We start from the raw sequence: 21,134 nt of genomic DNA on the forward strand, positions 1-21,134 counted from the left end.
TCAATAGAAATTTGGATTAGAAATTCAAAAGGTACATTAGGTTTCTGGTTTGATGATGAAATGGTTAATCTGTAATCAGAACATATCTCTTTGTCGTTCACACCAGCAGGTCCTAGGCCAGCCAGTTCCACCCACCACAGCTCCAGAGCAGTTTCCACTACTAACTTCAGCAAAACACCCTTACCCAGGTCAAAAAAACAGCCCAGTGCAGCCTGGTGCTGAGAACATTGCCATTTTCAGATATCTAATCTACAAAGAAATACATCGCTGGTGTACGCTCATCACAAAAGTTTACATTGCCAAGATACTGAGCTTAAAGCATCTTTTTTTACATGCATGTGTTCATCTTACTGTTAGTTGACTCAAATAACTATTCAGTGTTTTGTGTTGTCATGCTTATCAATCATTAAGAAGATGGACTGTTTTTCCACTCTTTGATGCTAAAATATAGCAAATGGTGATCTGAGCTCAGAGATATTGTAACGCATTTGAATACTTCAGCTGTGGCTTCAGAGTACTGCAGTTACTCTTCAAGACAGTAAGCTAGCTTTAATTTAGTGAAGAATGTCCTATACTTAGCTGTGTTGAGATAACAACTGTTTCAGAGAGTGATGTTTCCGTTACATCTGCATTGTTTGCTCCCTTTTCTCATATTTATAATGTTCTTGTTGATCCAAGAGATGTTTTTTAAAAAATAAAAAAGATACTTGAAATATTATTTTGGTGTTTCGTATATTCTGTTCCTTATAAAATAAAGCTGCTCGTTCCAGCAGGTGTGCTATTTTACAACAAGCTCAATAGCATAATGGTGAACAGAACGTCTTTGTCTAATCTCTTCTCTCCTTAAACCAATGGAGCACATATACCACAATTGGTTATAACAATAGGTTGTGTAATTAGTGGGATAACGGCTTCTAAATGGGATTTCTTTGCAGGCTGGGGGGAATTAATTATTAATATTAAATATCCTATATAATTAGCTTAATAATATTTAGGTGTGTTATTGTAGAGTTGTAGGTGTATATAATGGTGAGGATATAGATTTTGGAGTACGAGCTACAATTATAAAGTTAAAGTTACACAATAATAACAGAGATATTAGTTCTCCGACACGCTTAGAAAGGGAGGGGTGAATGCAGGGGTATGTTGTTGCTTGCAATCTGCAACCTCACCACTAAATCTCACACACTGTTCCTTTTAAACAAGGCTACTTTAGCCTCAAATATGTCAAAAAGGCCAGTAACTCTGTTACTTCCTGAAATATTATTTTGATAATATTGATATATTACTTTTAAAAACACACACAATTGATGTGACTAAATACATATTTAGTCGTTGCTCTATATGAATATTAAAGGTGAAGGAATTAATTTATTGTCTACTAATTAGCGCAAATCGCAGTTCTGTCTATCTACGCATTCGAATCACCCGCCAAGTATTTCCTGAAACTAGCTTTAGTCTTTGTGAATCACGTGACGACCAGAATTGTTGAACTTCCGTTAACGCGACTCTCTCTTTATACGGCTCTGCCCCTATGCTCGCAACACCAACGTAATCTTTGCCAGGATGTGACGTTGCGTAGTTACCAGGCACCTTCACGCTGTCGGCAGCTAGCTGTAGCTTGTAGCCAGGTAAGATTTCGTTGTCTTTCAGCTAAAGTTAGCTAACCTAAGCAACTATAACATAGTTGGACTAAGTTAGCCAACATACTCTAGTTAACCGTTATCAAGATGAAAGTAGTATGTTTAAATCATGCTTGGCCTCCATGACGTATTACCATACTACACGGTGAAAAGTGTCTTTAGAGACCGTTACCATATATTGTTTGTCCATATCTCATTCTACATTTTATTGTAACGCTATATATACATTTGGTTTGTATTGAATATCTTCTAAATTCTCCATCACAGAGGACATCTGCACCAAAGCTGGATCTGTTTCTGCCAACCATACGTTATAATTGTGTGTTGATGCAGGTCATACATACAATTTAAGCAAGTTTTAAGATTTTACGACCTGATTTTCATGTTGTATGGAACTGAATGTAACCCAGTGGATTCAGTGCAGTGGTGAATAAAATCATCAAATCTCCAAAACAACGTAATAAAAACGTAATTTTTAGTTAATTGGTTGAAACATGAAAAACCATAGTCACAGTTCTTTGACTTTAACTCAACTTTAACATCTCAATCTTACACTACTTTATAGGTTCAGTGTGTTGGGGAAGTCTGCCATGTTCAACCCCAGTGAACTAGAAGGTGAAGTGGATCATTCGTTTTTTGACAGTGACTGTGATGATAGCAGCAGAGATGGAGTGGAAAAGATGGAGAAAGGCTTGAGGGCTGAAAAGGAGAGCCCACCAGCACCTGAGAGGCTACATGCAAAACAGACGAAAAAAACAGAAGGTGGTTTGTCTCCGAGGACAGATGAGACTAAAAAACACCTGAAGCTAGTCGACAACAGTGGCAGCAGAGCAGAAAGGCGAGAAAGCAGCTGTCAATCAAAGAAAGAAGAGAGTAGCAGGGCGTCCAGTGAATCATCTGTTGCCTGCACATCAGATAAAGCCACCCATATTAGCAGTGATGGTGAGGCAGACTCTGATTTGCAGTCTGAAAGGCACAATGGAACATTTATGGCGTTATTGGATGTGATCAGGGAGGTAGATTGTGAGGATGTGGATAGCCAGAGACCAAATGAGTATGAAGAAGATGCATTGCCATCCAAAAACTCAGGCTCAAAAGGGAGAAATGAACAATCTCCTAAAGAACAGATAAGAAATTCTCACACCCGGAGTCCATCCCCCACTTCAACTGAGAACAGCGTAGATGCAGACTCAGAGAGCTCCTCTAGCAGCAGAAGTGGGAGAAGCAGTGTATATTCCCCCACCCTTCCCAGGCCCAACAAGCTTTCTTTATACCCTGGAGTGAGAAGGACCCGCGCGGGCTCAGCAGGATCCCGGGACGTGCTTATCAGCCGTACAGAGGAGTCGGAGGATACAGTGACAGATGTGAGCCCCCTCTCCTCTCCTGACATCAGCCCTCTCCAGTCATTGGACCTGAACCACACAGAGGCTGAAGAGGGAAGCCCTAAAGAGCAGCAGCAGTTGGAGAGTGTGCCCTCCAGTGGCCTTAGCGACATGCATCAGGATGAGGACTCAGATCGGGATGTAGATGAGTGTGAGTAAAACTGCCGTCGTTGTCTGTCAGTTATGTTTTTGATGCTCTTTTTGGTTTCTGGCCCCTTAAAACTAAGCAATGTCTGTTTGTGACCACTCCGCTCTTAGACAAGAACATAACTTCTTACATATAACACATTGCAAACAACAGGCTTTGTCCTCTGTCCCAAACTTAACAAATATAAACTCCCACAAAAAAAAAGATTATCCTAAAATAATCATATAATAAAAAGTAAAACGTGAAATGGACTTTATGTTATAATCTCACCTAAATTGCACAACAAAGCCTCTTCTCTTCAGGAGACCATTAAACCTGCCTGTTTCTAAGCAAATGATATTTAACTGAACTACAGCACACAGAGGTTTTGAGCTTTTAGTTGAATTCATATACGGCTGTATACTGTAGTTCCTGAATATATTCGTAATTTAGATTTGCACTAAACGTCAACAGACGATCTTTCCCTACACCGTACATCAGGAACAATTCCCGCTGAGCATGTTGAATATTATACTGAAATGGATAACATTAAATTGAGATTCTACCTCACTTATACTAGAATGTTCTTGCAAAATGTAAATGATGGAATTACAAGGTATAGAAATGTTTAAAATTTAGTTTTTCACATGTTTTAGTAGTACACCATAAACAAAATAATTTCAACATGGCATAAAACACAATAACTCCTTTTTTAAAATGCAGATGAAGACATTGTAATAAACGTCCTTTTCACCAATCAGGCTCCCTCAGGTCAGAGAGTCAGCTTGGAGGTAAACTGGTTTTCTGCTGTACTGGGCCAAGAAACAGGAAGAACTACTCGTTCACCAACGATGAGGTCCGACGCATAGATCGCGAGAACCAGCGTCTTCTTCGTGAGCTTTCGCACCAATCTCCAGGGCCCAGACCAGGAAGTACAGCGAGGAAGAAAACCCACACGGCCAGCAAGTTGCCTCAGATTCGGTTCTCTCACAGCGCACTCAACAGGCAGCGGGAACAGCAACGCATCGAGAAGGAAAACTTGGTGAGTTTATCCTCCTGTGTGGAATGATACTCAATTTAATATAAAAACTAAACTCTAAACATTAGTAGTCTCTACATTCCATTCAATTTATTTTGTACAGCCCAAAATCACAAATTTGCCTCAGAGGGCTTTACAATCTGTACACGTGCGACATCCTCTGTCCCGGGACCCTCGCATCGGAACAGGAAAAACTCTCCCAAAAAACCTCTTTTAATAGGGAGAAAAAGAAGAAACCTTAGAGAGAGCAACAGAGGAGGGATCCCTCTAACAGGATGGACAGAAGTGTGACAGATGTCATGTGTACAGAATGAACAACATAACAGAGTTGCAACACATTCAATGCATGTGACAGAAATGATTCATATAATGAGAGTAGTAAGTATAATAATGATGGAAACATTACGACTACTAGTAATAACCGCAGAAGTGGATACAGTAGAATAACAATGATAATAAAATAAGTAATGGTATCGGCAATAGCAACAATGTGACTAATAATAACAAAGAAAGTAGCAGTGGGTGTCAGCGGGGCCACGGCAGGAGGCTGGACCAGGGTCCAGATAAAACCACGATCCATGGAAACCTGTGAGGCGAGAAAGCACAAAGGCTCCGGTGAAGAAGCAAAGTTAGTAATGAGACACAAACTTACACAGAAAGAGATCATTTTACAGAAAGTTTGTGATTTTTACAATAGGACAGCAACATAAAAAAACCATCTAAAGTAATTAATCCTCAGGTAGTAGGTTATACTGGTGCTGCTGTGTCTCTAGAAAATAATTTCACATTTCTAATTTGTGTAATCACGTCAATCAATACTGCTACTGAAATGCGTAGCTGATATTTCCTCATCTCTTGGTCATTTTATGTCACTGAGAATATACTGTGTGCCATTTAAGTAAATAAAATAATGTCTGTTTAATTTCCATCACACCATGCTTTCATCTTAATTAAAGCCTTACATGTTTTTATAAAATATATATTCATCCATTGCTTTTATTCTCAAATATTACTTTAAAAAATAGATGTATTCCTCAACTTCTCCAGGAAGGACTGGAAAGGATACTTTTAGCTGACTTGATTTTTGATTAAGTGTCCTTGTAATTTGTTTTAATCAGCAATTGTAGAAGCAGACAGAAAAACATTTTCTGGGAGAATTTGCAAATTAAGTAAGTAATTAGTGATACAATAGATAAACATGTTTTTGTAACTTTAGCCTGTGTGGTTTTCTGTGCAATATTACTTTATACTTTACTGTACTTTAGTTTACATTTATTTAAGGATACTAGTAAGTTGAGTTAAGAGTGCCTCCCCTAAAAGCAGACATGGATGGACTTGAACAGATGGCAGCAGGTGGCAAACTAGCAACGTCACAGAGTGACGTTATAAGACAGTTCAGCCTCTGTAGCTTTGGCCTCTCACCCCATGGATCAACTCTGCTTGACCACTTTGTGATAGAAGCAAACAGTTTTCAAAAGCAGTGTAGCTTGTAAGTGTCCTGTCGTGCTATGGTGTCTTTCTGCACAGCATGCATGTGGGAGTGTGACTGCATGTATGACATTCAACCACTTGCTTACACTGTTTTGCCTCATGCAGTTTGGTTGTGTTTGCTCTGAAGTCCCAGATATTTTCCGATTTACAAAATGTAATTAGGACCTGTAGAATGGGGACTATTTGTTCAGTGTTTCTGAGTGAAATACTATTCATTTTGTGAAATATACAGTCTTTATGAATGTGATATGGTGTTTTGTATGTTGTGGCTTAAAAGCCAGAACTAATGTGATCGACATTCAGCAAATGGCTCAATGAATCAAATGCTAGAAGAAGCTTTATAGTTCACGTAAAACTCCTGCTGCATTTTGAGGTTTTATTGTTCAATATATTAATTCTATATATTTATCTATACACTGTATATTTATACATGCCTACATCTTTTCAAGTTGAACCTGACCGATATCCTGAAAATGTACTTCAACCCTGATTTCCTTTTGCCAAGACAATTAGCATTCATAGAACATAGATTGTTTTGAATCATTACTTACTCTGTAAAAAATGTCATTTTGTTTCTTTCAGGCTTTTTTGAAGAGGCTGGAGTCCGTCAAGCCAACACCCGGCCTAAAGTGTTCAGAACAACTGAAGGACTACCAGAGAAACACCAGAATCGTGGGAGCTGCTTCATACCCCATCTGTATGTCCACCACAATGTCAGAGCGGTCGACCAGCAAGACGCCCTCAGGTAGGGACCTTAGGTCTGGATCTGCCAGCTTTTGCTGTGTTTAAAATGTGCTGTATAACCTAAACAGCATAACAACATGGTGATTGAGTACCTCCTCATACAAGCCAAACAGATTAGTAGACTTACTGATGTTCCCCATGCCATATATTTAACATGGTTGAAGAGTTTCTAGTTACATTATGTCGAATTGTGTAAAATTAATGTCATTGCTGGGTTCAAGATTCAAACTTTAAATATTTTGCCAACAGTAGATAGTTGTTGTTTTTTTTAACTCTGATAGTTTGTGTGTGTTTATTATGTCCTGTTATGGTTGAAATGGTCAAATATTAAATGTAAGTGATATATTGTCTTCTCAATAGAAATTTGGATTAGAAATTCAAAAGGTACATTAGGTTTCTGATTTGATGATGAAATGGTTAATCTGTAATCAGAACATATCTCTTTGTCGTTCACACCAGCAGGTCCTAGGCCAGCCAGTTCCACCCATTACAGCTCCAGAGCAGTTTACACTACTAACTTCAGCAAAACACCCTTACCCAGGTCAAAAAAACAGCCCAGTGCAGCCTGGTGCTGAGAACATTGCCATTTTCAGATATCTAATCTACAAAGAAATACATCGCTTTAAACAATAAAAAAGATACTTGAAATATTATTTTGGTGTTACGTATTTCTGTTCCTTATAAAATAAAGCTGCCTGTTCCAGCAGGTAGTGGTGTGCTATTTTTTTATTTTATAACAAGCTCAATAGCATAATGTTGAACAGAACATCTTTGTCTAATCTCTTCTCTCCTTAAACCAATGGAGCACATATACCACAATTGGTTATAACAATAGGTTGTTGGTTAGGGGAGTGGTTGTACATACTCAATATATGTATGTGGTACTCATAACATTATGAAAAGGTTCTATACAAAACCAAAAACCTCTCAGCTTTATGGTGGATATTGTTCATCAGTGGAGCAGGTGTCACTGCAAAATTGATGAATTCACATATTTGAACAGATTTTTTTGCCAAGACGTCTACCATAAATGAAAATCAAGGTGCACTTACTGAATGTCACTTTCCAATGTAAAGATTGTGGAAAATGTTAATAGAATCCTTATTACTGTGTTTTAACTGCATTGTGTTCTATAGCTTTTTCACTGAAGGCTGTTGACATGTAACAGCACAGATGTGAGTAATAAAGTCAATGATTGCTGTCTTCCATTTAGCTGCTTTAGTTTCAGGGTCCTGGTATTATGCATGCTGGCTCTGAAACACTTGAATAGAACAGAGCCATCCTTATTGCCATAAGTGACAGATTTTGTTTGTGTTAATATAAGTCAGAAGGTCTACTGTGAAAAAGGTACATTTAACTGCAGATGACAGGGTGCCCCGACAACAGAGCATGCATCAAAAACACTGGATTAATGGACTAATAAATCTTTATTCTTTATAAAATAATGTGTGAGGTGGGATACATGGCTCAGAGTGGTCACAACATAACGAAACAAGAGCTTCAGCAACTGCTTTACCAACTGACTGACATATGAGGAGTAGTTACGTCATATCTTGCATCATCACAATATCTCCAATGAAACACCGGCTTGACTTTGTCAAGTTGAAATAACTGTTTGTACCTCGTAGATAGGATATATACAGATCCCTGAGGAGGCATGTTAACCCAGGTCAAGTATAGCTACCTTTACAGTACATGCCCACATTGTAATTCACCACAAGCTGTTTTCACTCTATCACAAGAATTAAGACTTATTAAAGTGAAGGGTTTCTTTGGGGACTGGGAGATTAGAAAGTTTATGTGTACTTCTTGATCTCGTCATACAGCACCAACACAAAGGCACCACCCATGCCTCTGATCACGTTAGACCAGGCGCCCTTGAAGAAGGCTTTTCCTCCCTCGTCCTTAAGGATCTTCTTCCAGCAGTCAATTGTGCCTTTGTACATGATGTCAGCTGTGGACACGGAGACATGGATAGTGAACCATAATGCCCATGGATGCATGCGTAAAATGCGTAATTGGGCAAAAAACAATCAAATGCATCACTAGATTACACAAGCATGAGTGACGCTCACCTCCTTTCCGTCCAGACTGCATCATCATACGACGTCTGACGGTGTCGAAGGGGTATGAGATTATACCAGCTGCAGCGGTGACAGTCTGGGCGATCATCCAGGTGACGACGATATGCGTGTTCTTGGGATCTGGCAGCATACCTGCATGATGGAGGAATTAAATCGCAAGCTCGACACGAAATACAAAATAAACATACTACTTTAAGAACATGTTTCGATCGACCAGATGTGCGCACCTTTAGCTGTGTCGAAGCATCCAAAGTAGGCCGCTCTGTAGATGATAATACCCTGCACTGACACGTTAAATCCGAGGTAAAGACCCTTGAGGCCAGCGGCTTTGTAGATCGTTGAGAGGCAGTTTCCAAGACCGCTGAACTCTCTCCCAGATGCGCCCTTGCCGATGTCGGCAGCGAGTCTTGTTCTGGCGAAGTCGAGAGGGTAGACGAAGCAGAGCGAAGTCGCCCCAGCGGCACCGCCAGATGCGAGATTACCAGCGAAGTAACGCCAGAATTGTGTTTTTTGATCCACACCACCGAGGAAGACCTTCTTGTACTTGTCTTTGAAGGCAAAGTTGAGGGCTTGGGTGGGAAAGTAACGGATCACGTTGGCCAGGTTGCCTCTCCAAAAGGAAATAAAGCCCTGTTCTTTTGGGATCCTTACCACACAGTCCATTATTCCCTTGTACTGCATATCTACGGTGATCTGTTTGCTGGCATGCTGGACCTACGAGTAAAGACAATAAAAGGACATTCAAAAATACTCGTATAACTTCCTCAAACTGTGGTTAATTATCTTGTAAAACGCTGCGCAATGGAACTTTGTCATGCACAAGTTTCTATTAGCAACAGAATATTGTTTTGTATTGCAATTGTAATAACTTCTACCTATAATTTGCCGGCCAGGCATTACTGTGTGTAGTTGTAGGCCTTATTCAGTCTACATGCACACTCCTGTCACTTGAGAATCAGCTGTATATTAGATTACAGTTCAAGTTAAATTTAGCAATTGAATTGCACTAGATATTACTGCGGTCGTCTGTTATATTGAAGTATAGAATACTTAGCTTGTTAAACGTACAAATAGCTCACAAACTACTGTTATGGCAATTTTTTGACTTATATTTGGAGTCCTTGTCACCATTTCCATCATTGAAGCAACATTGCAAAGTCCAATGCGTAAAACCATCTCCACATCGACCCAGGTCCTCTCACGTGCCCCTTGATTTTATACACCTATAGGAACTTACACAGTGCATACCTTTTTTCTATCAACATCCATTCAAGATTTACATTTTAACGTTTGGTTTATCACTAACCCAACATTTACGCACACTTTATGCACAAAATAATGACCATGCGGCCATGCGTTTGGCATCAGATCGTTCCATTATTTTACCTGCAGCAACAACTTTACTCTCTCAATGGGAGCGACAGCTGTTTTGGAGATGGCAGCGGCAATGCCACCGGCCAAAAAGTCCTTCATGAAACTAATCACCGCGTCCGACATGGTTGGATCTTTCTTGTGCAGATTTGAGACCCCTGACTGATCCAAACTTCACCAAGGTCCTCAAACGCCCATCGAAGTGTGCAAGCCCTCCCATCTGTCCTAATATATCTGCGCCATGTATCGCGAGACATTTCAGTGATGGATTTGTGTTTTGTCGAACAGATAAACGAGGCTGAATAAATATCCGAGGTTGAAGGTTAAGACGTGCGCCATGTTCCTGAAGTCAGGACTAGGCCAAGCCAGGGACGTTTAAAGGACACAATATGTGTAATTTGATTATTATTAAAACATAGATATATTTGTCATCTAATAATCATAACCATAGTAAAGTAGTTGCCTTAATTCCTGCTGATCCAAGCCTCTTCATCCATAATCCAAACATACACGGTGGTCAATTGAGTTTCCAGCAGCCTTATTAAAATAAAGATAGGAGTTTTAGGAAATGTGTCTTAAATGGTGCCATCTGTGGTGAACTTCGTACAGTCATAAATCATTTTTAACGTTTCACAGCATATGTGTGGTATGGCCCTGGAAATAAAGAGACTCAGGCACAGTGGGTTTTTTTATTCCATTATTTTCACACATAAACGTGCTTTTAGGCTATAAAGACCATGACAAATTAAAGCCTATTTTCATTACACCATGAGGGATGAAACTTCAGGTTCAAATGTTGATTCTGGGTCAGAGGTCGGATGGATGAGGAACTAAAAGGGAAATAAGGAAAAAGGGAAACAGAAAAACTGTCAGCTCACTAACAGCTCACTGTCAGCTCACTCACTGACCGTTTTGCTGCACATACATTTTTGCCACCTGTCCGAAACCCGAATCAAGTCAGCTGGGGACGAGGAGATACAACGGAAAATATCATTTTTTCTTTCAAAATAAATGCCACCAATACCCATATAAAAGCAACAACATTGTTTTAGTCAATTTTGTTGTGAAGTATCGTACCGAAAATCTAATACTGGCTGACTTGACAAATGGGACATCACAAGTGCCTCGTGCCCGCAGTGCGACACGAACAAGCAATATGATCCAAAACGAAGCCAACTTGGCTGAAGGGACGTTGGCCACAATGTACTACAGCTTATAGTCCAGCAGTGTGGTTCGGTCCAAGACTGCTTCATTCATATGATTAGAAAAAGTGTGTCTTTCAATACATAAACTATTGCAATAACAAATGTCCTGGTGGCAAGATCGGTTTTATAATTACAAACACCCTCAGTGTCAAACACGAGATTTTTCTGAAAAGGATTTGAAAGAAATATCAATAACTAAATACTTATTCAATTGAAATAACCTGATAATACAATAGAATACGTTTTAAAGGGTTTCACCCTCCTTATAGGACTGTAACTGCCACCCCACCTCACGACCACTTGGTGGCGCTGCTTGACTGTGTTGATTCATTGTCAAACTTACAAGGTGTAAGATGTTTCCCAACAGGACAATATTAAATTACTAACACCACTCATAAATCCTCAATAAAAATGATATTATCATATCACTAATTCTTACGAAATCGCTCTAGCTTGTTTTTATAGATTATTTTTTTAAAGTGAGGGAAATGTAAGTGGGGTAGTAGACCCTCATGCTAACAGGATGAGTAAAACAACATTGAGACTTCTCATAAAACCTTGATCTATAGTGTTGTTGTGCATAGATTTAAACTTACAGAGTAAACTGGTATAATGGCTTGTCTGAAGTTTTCTTTGGTTGTGGTTCTGCTTTCCCATCCCCATGCTGCTGTGTTGTGCTGTCTAGTCAGTGGGTGGCACTAGAGAGCTGGTTTACATTAAAGGGCATCACTGACATCCCCAGAGGGCGAATGTGGTACCCAGTGAAACAGGTGCTTTTCCTAATTTACTCCACACTCCACTCACAACAATACAAATAATGCACCACTTTACTGGTTCCCCTCAGAGAAATCTTCTTAAGTAGCCCCCACCAGCCAGGTCAGAGGTCAGGACCAGCTGCAAGGCATACAACCTCAGAGCTGGTTAGGGATTCAGCATCTTGTTCACGTGAACACTTCAGTTAGGCAGATGCTTGCTAACACAGGGTCTTGCACCTGCTTTTTGGCAGGCAGTAGTCATCGTTTTTGCAGTTTCTGAGCACATAGACCAATTCACAATTTTCTCATTTAAAGCATCTTTATTCTGAGCTGTTTGTGATTGCCTGGTTTCAACATGGTTTCATGATGTTGTTTAAGTTTACAGTTATTATTAATACCTCTATCAATCTTATTTTGGGAACGTGACATTAAACTACTTCTCAAATTCTCTGGATTGTCATCATAGTTTGTATGATTTTAAACTTGGGGAGTTTGATATCAGCAAATTTGCCTCTTCTATTATTTCCAAAAAGGATTTTTTTTTTTTGTAAAACTCACCAACGGCTGCACATGTGATCGTCTAAAATATATCTAGTAACAATTTGGATGGTTGGAGGAGCCTTGCCAGAGTAGGTTGGCTGGCACATCAGCAAATTTTCTTCTCATGTTATTTCCAGAAACAAATGTAACTTGTTTAGTGCTGTTGAAACTCTTTTTATAATTTTATTTAAATCTGATCTAGATTTGCAAAAGTCGTTGCTCAGTAACCTTGGATCTTGGAGATTGAAGGAGGGGTTGTGGAGGGGGTGTGGGCTTGGATTTGCATTTTGAGTATGAAGAGCTGCAGGTGTCAGACAGTTGGCCCCCCCCCCCCCCCCGCCACACACATAAACATGCACATAAGCAAAGCCGTTACGCACAGCTCCAACACCAATACAGTCACTGATTTTATCTGTTAAGAAGTAACTGTGACGAGAATCTCTTTATTCTTCTGGTCCCCTACCGTCTTAGACCTTAGATCTTAGACCAGTAGAGACTCAAAGATAATGGAGATTATGAGTGTCAGACAGGGTTAAAACCACAGATATTAGGGTCAAAACTCACCAGCATAGGAGCACTGGTTACTTCTGACTCCAGCGTGTGATTCAGACTGAATTTCTGGTTAGGATTTAATTCTTCTACAAACTAATTCAAAACATGAATTTGAAAAAAAAAGACATTTGAAAGATATTATTGTTAACACATAGATTAGTTAAGTTTAGTATATAAGTTTGCATAGATGCAGCACAGGTTTGTATAATTCCTTACAATAAAAGTTACTATTATATAAAAGTTTAATCTCTAAATCCTAAGGACATGTGAACACTATAATAGTTATTTAAAAACATTTGCTTGTTTACTTGGATATCTGTTTGCTGCTCACAAAGGTTAATGTCATTCAATATTTGTCTTATTGTCAACAAATCCCTTGTAAAGACCTAAAACAACAAAGTGTTAGTGTGTCTAACCAAGCCCTTTGATTCCTACTGAAGACATAAATGTTTGAATATGGCCCACAAATATAGCACTACAGTCTCACTTTTTAAATAGTCTGGCTAATTCCCCCTAAACAGCTGGTCACTTTAGTTTTTAGCAAAGTTACTCAGACAGTAGTAAATAGTGCATGCGGTCGGGACTATTTTCTGCTGCGGATTGATACACATTTGGTACTGCAGTGAGTATTTAAGGCAGCAGGATGGTGAATGTGGAACTGACAACAAAACTAATAGGCTAAATTTTCCATCATATTGAAGTGTCACTCAATGCAACATGTGGCTCATTGGTGTGTTTTCAATTGTTTTAATCCGACAATGGCGCTCTATGGCACACAGACAACATAAACAATACTTTTGTGCTTTTTATGGTATATATTTGTTGACAAACAAAATATAGAATAATGCCAGCCCTACCCTTTTAAAATAATTAACACAACCTCACCAGTTTTGTAATTTAGATGATGTTTTAATACATACACGTTAACTCTGTGTACCTACATACTTGTGTTTTTTTTTAAAATATATATATATATACAATAATACAAGTAGAATTAACCAGCAGAGAATAGGGCTATGTGTCAACAAAAGCTCAGTTCCCTCCTAAAAGAAGATCATGTTGGCTGTTTATTCCCTCTCAATGAGTCTCCTGGTTAAAGTCATAATGATAATACAATCATCTTGCCTCAAACCCAACAGGCTGGGATGCAGACTGAGTCTCCCTGAGCAGACTTAGAGACTGAGCTCTCCAGGAGTCAGGGGGAAGGAGATTATTTAAGTGTTTCCCCTCTTCTCTATCGTGCATTTTGGCTGTTGGCCTGTTTTCACAAACGTTTTAGAGGCTGACAATATTAGTGAAAAGCGCATGTGGGAAGAGAGAGCGAGACAGTGTCATGCAGCTGACGTTTCTCACCCGCAGTCAGGGCAGTGCCCATGGCAGGGCAAGGTGGAAAATCACACACATAAACACACTGCTGTGGAGAACGAAGAGAAATCCCCATGACAAATCAGGAAAACCTGGAGACACACAGTCAGTGGGGGACGAAGGGATGGACATGGCGGGAGTGGGGGTGGAAGCTGAGAGAGACAGAGGCTGAGGGAGCGAGGTTCATGAGAAAGAGGGGTGGGGTGAAAATTAATACATGGAGAATATGAGAGCAGATCTAGTGCCGAGGTGGAAAGATTGTGAGAGAAAGATGAGTGTTAAGAGAAGGAAGTCTGAGGTTGGGGGGAGTTAAACAAAACTGTACTCGTGGTCTTTTGCCGTTCGGCTGTGATCATTTTAAAACTCATCAACAGATGTCCTGTTATGGTTATCATCTAAAAATATCTAGTAACAGTTTGTGTGGTCGGGCAAGGCACGGCACAGTGCAGTTTTACAAACACCAGTGAGTCCCCAGGATGAGTGGTAAATCTGAAATCAACAATGTTCATATAATGATAATAACAACAACATCAATATGAATAATAACATATTATGTATTTTCACAGTTCCTATATAGCAACAAAGAACAAAAAGTGTTTTCATGGAATATTTGCTCATCTTAGTTGTAGTGCACATAAACTACACGACACTAACATTCAGAAACTGTCTCTTCAATCATTCCTTATTTGCTATAGTGCCCTATATTCACTATCCTCCATTTTATTCTATATGGAGATTTATTCTCCATATAGTGCTCTCAAAAATGACACAATGGAATGGAAAAGTAGTGTCCATGGCATGTAAACGTTCTGCTCACAGTTCATCATCCAATGTGTTGCATATTGTAGATTAGACTGTGTGTGTCTATTTTGTAGTGAGTAGTGAACAAAGGACCAACTCTGCCAGAATTCAGACTTTTAAATAATGCCGGACAGTAAATATAATACAGTAACTTTCTGCTATCTGTTAACTGTTAATAAAGCTAGCCAATATTCCAGCTGTCTGAGGCTAATGTGTTGCTAATACAACATTCTTAAGTATGTGTTCATTTTGTGTTGCTCCAACTGATGTATTTCACTCTTTTAAACTCTGTCTGAGCATTTACTGTATTAGTGACCATGTTGTACTATGTAAATCAGCTATACTTTTGGGAACCTTGGGTTACTTTGTTACTGTAATAATTCCTATTTACAATACCTTTGGTGCAATTTTATTTCTGTACAGATCCTGACAGTATCAGCTTTAGTCAGTTTGAGGCATCATATCTATACCCAACACCTCAGTAGATATACAGTGTACATATACTTTGTATATTCTTTGTACCTTAAAGGTACCGGCTCCATGTAGAGGACCTGCTCCGTATGTAGATATAGTTGGCTCATTCTAATGTAACAAAAACTGACTGTGATTATTGTGACTATACGCTGAAGAAAACATACTAATTAATAGTATATTCCCTTTCTGCCAATACATCCCCCTCAATGCTAAACACTGTTCCTTTAAAGAGACTTATTTCCCATATTAAATCTTTGTACATTTTTTATTTATACACAGTCATTACATTACATTATCATTACATGTGATTTAGGACACTTTAGATATGTGTATGAAAATAATGTGATATAACATACAACACTAAGTGTTGCAGTTGCTTTCGATGTTACGGTTCAGGAGTTTCCAGGGTTCAGAAGTGTCACACTGTTTATTCTTAAACTGTGATGTTGGGACTGAGAAGCAGCAGTGCAGACAGCTACTTTACAGATTATCTTCCTTTAATTGGATACATTAGACTAAGTAAACTTTGCTCACAGTCCATTTCAGTGTTTACAAAGTCCGTTAGACGAGAATGTAAATTGGATTAGTCCAATAGATGAGAGAGAGACTGTGTGTGTTTCTGTGATAAAATAAATGCAGACATTGTTTATTGTTATTTGTATTTATTTTTAGTTTAATTGTTGGCCTTCTCCGTTAATAATCAAATAAAGCAGCCTGTTAATACAAAATACATCTTGTGTATGAACATAAATGCAGCCTTAGGAATATAGTAACAACCCCCACAACACAACGTTAAGCCTGAACAAAAAACTCTCGTTTCTTTGCCGTGGCGTTTTAGTCCTCTTTACCTTCCTCCACCTTGTAGTATTTACACCAAAGTGTAGAAAATTTAAAATAGCAGCACTCATCTCTCACTCACAATAAAAGAATTCCACTTGGACCGGTAATCGCTCAAGAGATGCTAATCAATTCAGAGGAGTAATATATTTGTAGCACCCTCAAGATGATGGTCCCTCTCATCTAAGTGTGTGAATTCATTCATCCATTCTTCCTTCTACTCAGAAAGACAACAACCTCTTCAAACCTCAAGTCCATTTAAAACAGATTTCAAACCCTCTTAACGGCCCTGAGTCCCAAATTAGTGGGGTCATTTTAGCTGTGAAATAATCTCATCCTGAATTAAAGTGTGTAATGAGGAAGACTTTGTCACACAGCTTGTCAAGAGTTTAACCTGTAGTGTCTCTATTGTGTAGTAGTGCTGGTATGTAAATGTATGGTTTTATCAGGCACATTATGTTGCAGAGAGGTTGTTCTTCCTTGTGGAGAGAACATATTTTATGTTCATCTTATATTCAAAATAAAACACTTTCAAACAAGAAGAAAGACGATGACTTCGCCCAATTATACACAGGACGGCTCTAGAAATTGTAAATTCTGTGTTGTAGTTTCCATCATTCACGTCATTAAGGTGTAATGGTACTTCACAAATCTTTTGAATATAATTTAAAATAGCCTTAACAATTAATAAACAGTTGAATCACTACTGTCGGTTAATTGATCAGTTGATCATCAGAAAATTCAGAGTTCCCCCGAGAAATAGTTTAGCAGGTAATAAGTGAGGCCCCCAGATTGATATGATCCGTTTAGTGAATAACGACTTAAACGAACAATACATGTGTTGAGTTTGCTGTTTGAAACAGCACTTATTTTTTCATCCTAAAGAATAATGTTTTTATTTCATAAACGTGTGTTAATATTATATGTTTATTATTTTAGTGAAGGGGCTTCAGGCGAGGTGGCCTGTCTCTGCTATACAACACAACAAGAAATCACAAAATGAATCGTCTATCAGTTAGATTCTTTTTACATCAACTATCAAGCAAAAATATCTAACATTCTCTGGTTTCAACTTCTCAAATGTGAGGATCCGCTGCTATTTTCTGTTTTCTGTTATTGTTCTGTGGGTTTTGGACTGTTATTTAAATAATTTAAAGATGTCTCTTTTTTGTGTGGGAAGAAGTGAAGTGAAGGGCATTTTATTACTCTATTAATTAAATAATCAAAAAAAAAACTATTTTACTTGTTAATAAAAATGATGTGTTTTACCTGCAGATTATCTTTCACAAAGAGACAAAACATTTACATGTGCTTGTATGATTTAATCATCACTGATAAAATACTAAACCAGTGTTATTTTTTTTTTTCAGATAATGTTTACTTCACCAAAGGTGAGTGGAAACTTCAGCAATACATTTCTATTCAATTCCATCCTTCACATTTACTTCCTCAGCTTCGTGACCATCTAAACGTCACACATGTTTACCCAAATGTAATGTCTTTATGATTCTGCTGTCTCTGTTGAAACACGGTTTAAGATTATCTGAAAAACTTCTAAACAGATTAGTCTAAAAAGCCTTTACACCTTTGATAAATCAATTTGTTTTGATGTGTGTTTCTGTGTCAGTGTGTGTGTGTGCATGGGTGTGTGTTGTGCTTGTGTTAGTGTGCCTGACAATGCATCACTGACCCTTTGATTGGGGGATAAGTCGCTGCTTGTGCGTCCATCTTGATTTGATGGCCGGAGAGAGGGCTGATTGACCCCGTGACCTTTCTGTGTGGGGCGAAGCTGCTCGATGTCTGCAGCTCCTGTCAGTGAATGAGCGACGGCTGCTCGAGGCACGCTGGGCCCTAGCTAAGTGACCGGGCCGGATGACCACCCTCTGCTGTGACCCTCTCTACGGCCATCAGTTAAACACCCCCTCCACCACCCAACCTCCCCCCCTCCCCCTCCCAGACTGAAGCTGCGACTCAGGACTTAAGCTCAGGTTTGTACAGCTGCTGCACAGGCTTTCACTGGTCGACAACGGAAATGACAGTTTGGGATGCAGCAATGCTCCTCCCAACACAGGCTCACACACAATGATCTTTTTTTGAGTAAAAACCTAAACATCAATTTATCAGTACAATCTCTGCAAACCATCCACTACAATGCAAACTCATCATAAACATTATCTGTGTTTTTGTATACATTTTTGCATTAACCATTAATTTAAACCCCTTTATTTACATTTACAGGCAGTATATAAACACCCAATGTATAGTTAATAACACTATAATGTAGCTGTAAGCAGATATAAGAATGTTTTTATTAATGTTTTGTCAAAGATGAAAACGCATCATATGATGAGCTCATAACTCGTGTACAAACAGTTAATGAGTTCTTGATTACAGTATCACATGGCTGCAATCATTAGACATTTGAATGCACATGAGCAAATCCTTACAATGTGTTTGGAAGTATTTACTCCTTATACTTCCTTAGCTGCCTTAACACCAGTTATCGATGCTTCTTATACACTTAAAGCTTTTACAAATGTCCTTAAGTCTGCTAAACACTAATTGATCATATGCTGCTTAGAAATACTAAATGTTAAAAATGTTTAAATGATGTCAGTGCTGGTAACCACTTTCTAATATGGCATATTTTGTAAAGGGTTTACAAGTGGTAACTTATGGATACATTAATGGTTAGTAAATCCATCATTCATGCTTTATAGATCAGTAATACTTTTGAAAAAACAGCAACTTTTGAGTTGCCAGGTTGTGAGTAATCCATCTGGCTGATACATATTGCTCTTCAAGATAACTTCCCCTGTCTTATAAACATTTACAACTCCACATGGATTATCTAGGAGGGAAAGTCCATGGTCCTGAATTCAATTAAATTATTAACATTTATAACTGGAGACTTGATGGCTTATTAGAAAGTAAATGAATCATTGCTAAAGAAGACTTCCTCGCCTTATAATAAGCCATTAGGTCTGCCAAATGTTAGCAAGTTGTCACAAATGGCTTATTGCTGATCTATAAACATTTGTATGTGATTAATTAACGATCAACAACATCTTATAACATATTACTTATTAGAAAGTGGAACCAGATTTGAATGGTTTTAAAAAAGCATGGTTTGTTCAATACAAATATTTCAGATTCCAAAATGTAAATAAGGTCCATATTTAAAGTTATATATACAGTATAACTTTATTAGGGCCTTACGGCGGTAAAAAGTGTCTGAGCCAAGATAGCAGGGGTCAAAAAACATATTAGACAAACTTATAATTATACAGATAAGTTATGAAGAGAATAATCAAGGATCACAAAACACATACGATAAAAAGGACAATGTAAGATTGATAAGATAACAGAAACAAAATGTTATGAACTAATATGTACACCTACAGTTTTATACTTACATTTCTAAATAATCTAGTATTATCGTATTGAGGTTGTTCGGACATCAGGAAGTTTACAGAAAGTATACAGATTGTCATTTGTAATATGCTCTGCAACTTCTGTTATACAAATTGAAATGTAGTCAAGTAAAATCTTTTACTTTCAATCCCCATATATGTCTAAACGTTTCCTGATTGGATGAATTTGTCTTATTCCGTCAGCAGATTTGGACCACGATGCAACAAACTCGTTTCTTGGAGCACGTGAAGTCTTGGGCCGCAGCTGAAAGCAGCCCATCCCAGTGTGGACGTTTGTTGAAGTGAACAGGGTAATGAATTTTAAACTGCTATAGTAACAGCTCTCAGACATGTGGTTTTAGTGTGTGAGCATGGGTGAGTGGGTGGGCGTGTGTGTGTGTGTGTGTGTGTGCGGTTGGGATTTGCAGTTGTGTCTGTGTCTATGTATTTTCTATGAATGTAGGGGATATGTGCATAAATGGGGTTGGGGGCAGGGAGTCAGCCTCTGTGTACGTGTGAGTGTATGTGCTGAGGATAAAGACCTAGCAAACCAGCCTGGCTTAGTTGACAGGTGACAAGGGTTGTTTTGAATGGGGATTTTGTAATACCAACAGTGAGGAAAAAGTCGGGGTACCAAGGGACTTCTGAAAAGAGAGAAAGAGGACTTTTATTCTTGCAGTGACGGAAAAGAGAAAAGGCAGTGAAGGCTTCGAGGGACTTAAGGATCCCACTAATCAAACTGCTCCACCGTCTAGCGCACTCATTTTTATTCAAAACGTAGAAATGCTAAATCATTCCAATCGGATTGATCCCTGTGTCAGTGCCTGTGTGGTATTTTCATTCTCTTCTTTCCTCCGTATCCTCAACTTTGACATATCAGTCAAGCAAGGACAGAGCTGTTACAAAGAGTACTGATCCAGAGGCAGCCTAATGGTTAAGAAGTGTCATTTTAAATGTTGTTTGTAAATTTGCATAAATGAACAGACCCTCTTGAAACAAACAGCTTCAAATCGCTTCGTCAACAGAACATGTTTCCCATAAGTTTTTGATTCTTGATATTTTGTGTGTATTGTCTCTCAAACAGTATTGCTGGAGTACAGTGTGTGGATGAGGGTGTGTAACATAATACAAAAAGTAATATTATATTAATAAACACGTATTAAACTTATCATATAATGTTGAATTTCAACTGCGGCCAATGTTTACACACAAACTGACGCTTCAACTGTTAACAGTGCAGACATCTCTGTTGCTCCAACTGAAATTTAAATTGCTTTCAGCCGCAACATTTCAACCAAGACATTAACTCCA

At 38.6% G+C, this 21,134-nt stretch overlaps 2 protein-coding genes across 4 annotated transcripts; one reads left to right on the forward strand and one right to left on the reverse strand.

The window, feature by feature from the left end:
* Window positions 1-1,018: 1,018 nt before the first annotated feature.
* Window positions 1,019-7,042, forward strand: cfap97 (cilia and flagella associated protein 97). Of its 3 annotated transcripts, none has more exons than XM_031871380.1 (5): window positions 1,019-1,631; window positions 2,209-3,176; window positions 3,914-4,194; window positions 6,265-6,427; window positions 6,886-7,042. In XM_031871380.1, the coding sequence occupies exons 2-5, from the start codon at window positions 2,234-2,236 to the stop codon at window positions 6,999-7,001; spliced, it is 1,503 nt and encodes a 500-aa protein (XP_031727240.1). In that variant the 5' UTR covers window positions 1,019-1,631; window positions 2,209-2,233; the 3' UTR covers window positions 7,002-7,042. The 3 variants fall into 3 exon arrangements, with proteins under 3 accessions (XP_031727240.1, XP_031727242.1, XP_031727241.1); XM_031871382.1 differs by having other exon boundaries at window positions 2,287-3,176; XM_031871381.1 differs by having other exon boundaries at window positions 1,019-3,176; window positions 6,889-7,042.
* Window positions 7,043-7,834: 792 nt separating this feature from the next.
* slc25a4 (solute carrier family 25 member 4) lies at window positions 7,835-10,071 on the reverse strand. Its single transcript, XM_031871435.1, has 4 exons — window positions 9,897-10,071; window positions 8,738-9,224; window positions 8,502-8,642; window positions 7,835-8,380 (listed from the first exon to the last, which is right to left on the reverse strand). The coding sequence occupies exons 1-4, from the start codon at window positions 10,005-10,007 to the stop codon at window positions 8,223-8,225; spliced, it is 897 nt and encodes a 298-aa protein (XP_031727295.1). The 5' UTR covers window positions 10,008-10,071; the 3' UTR covers window positions 7,835-8,222.
* Window positions 10,072-21,134: the final 11,063 nt, after the last annotated feature.

The sequence above is a fragment of the Anarrhichthys ocellatus genome, unplaced genomic scaffold (assembly GCF_004355925.1).
Source record: "Anarrhichthys ocellatus isolate YVR2014 unplaced genomic scaffold, GSC_Weel_1.0 scaffold58, whole genome shotgun sequence".
Lineage (NCBI taxonomy): Eukaryota > Metazoa > Chordata > Actinopteri > Perciformes > Anarhichadidae > Anarrhichthys > Anarrhichthys ocellatus.

Coding starts and splice junctions, on each gene's coding strand:
- slc25a4 (XM_031871435.1), bottom strand. CDS start 10,007: ATGTCGGACGCGGTGATTAGTTTCATGAAGGACTTTTTGGCCGGTGGC. Junction 9,225..9,896: donor GAGTAAAGTTGTTGCTGCAG/GTAAAATAATGG, acceptor CTTTACTCGTAG/GTCCAGCATGCCAGCAAACA. Junction 8,381..8,501: donor GCAGTCTGGACGGAAAGGAG/GTGAGCGTCACT, acceptor CCGTGTCCACAG/CTGACATCATGTACAAAGGC.
- cfap97 (XM_031871380.1), top strand. CDS start 2,234: ATGTTCAACCCCAGTGAACTAGAAGGTGAAGTGGATCATTCGTTTTTT. Junction 3,177..3,913: donor AGATCGGGATGTAGATGAGT/GTGAGTAAAACT, acceptor TTCACCAATCAG/GCTCCCTCAGGTCAGAGAGT. Junction 6,428..6,885: donor GACCAGCAAGACGCCCTCAG/GTAGGGACCTTA, acceptor CGTTCACACCAG/CAGGTCCTAGGCCAGCCAGT.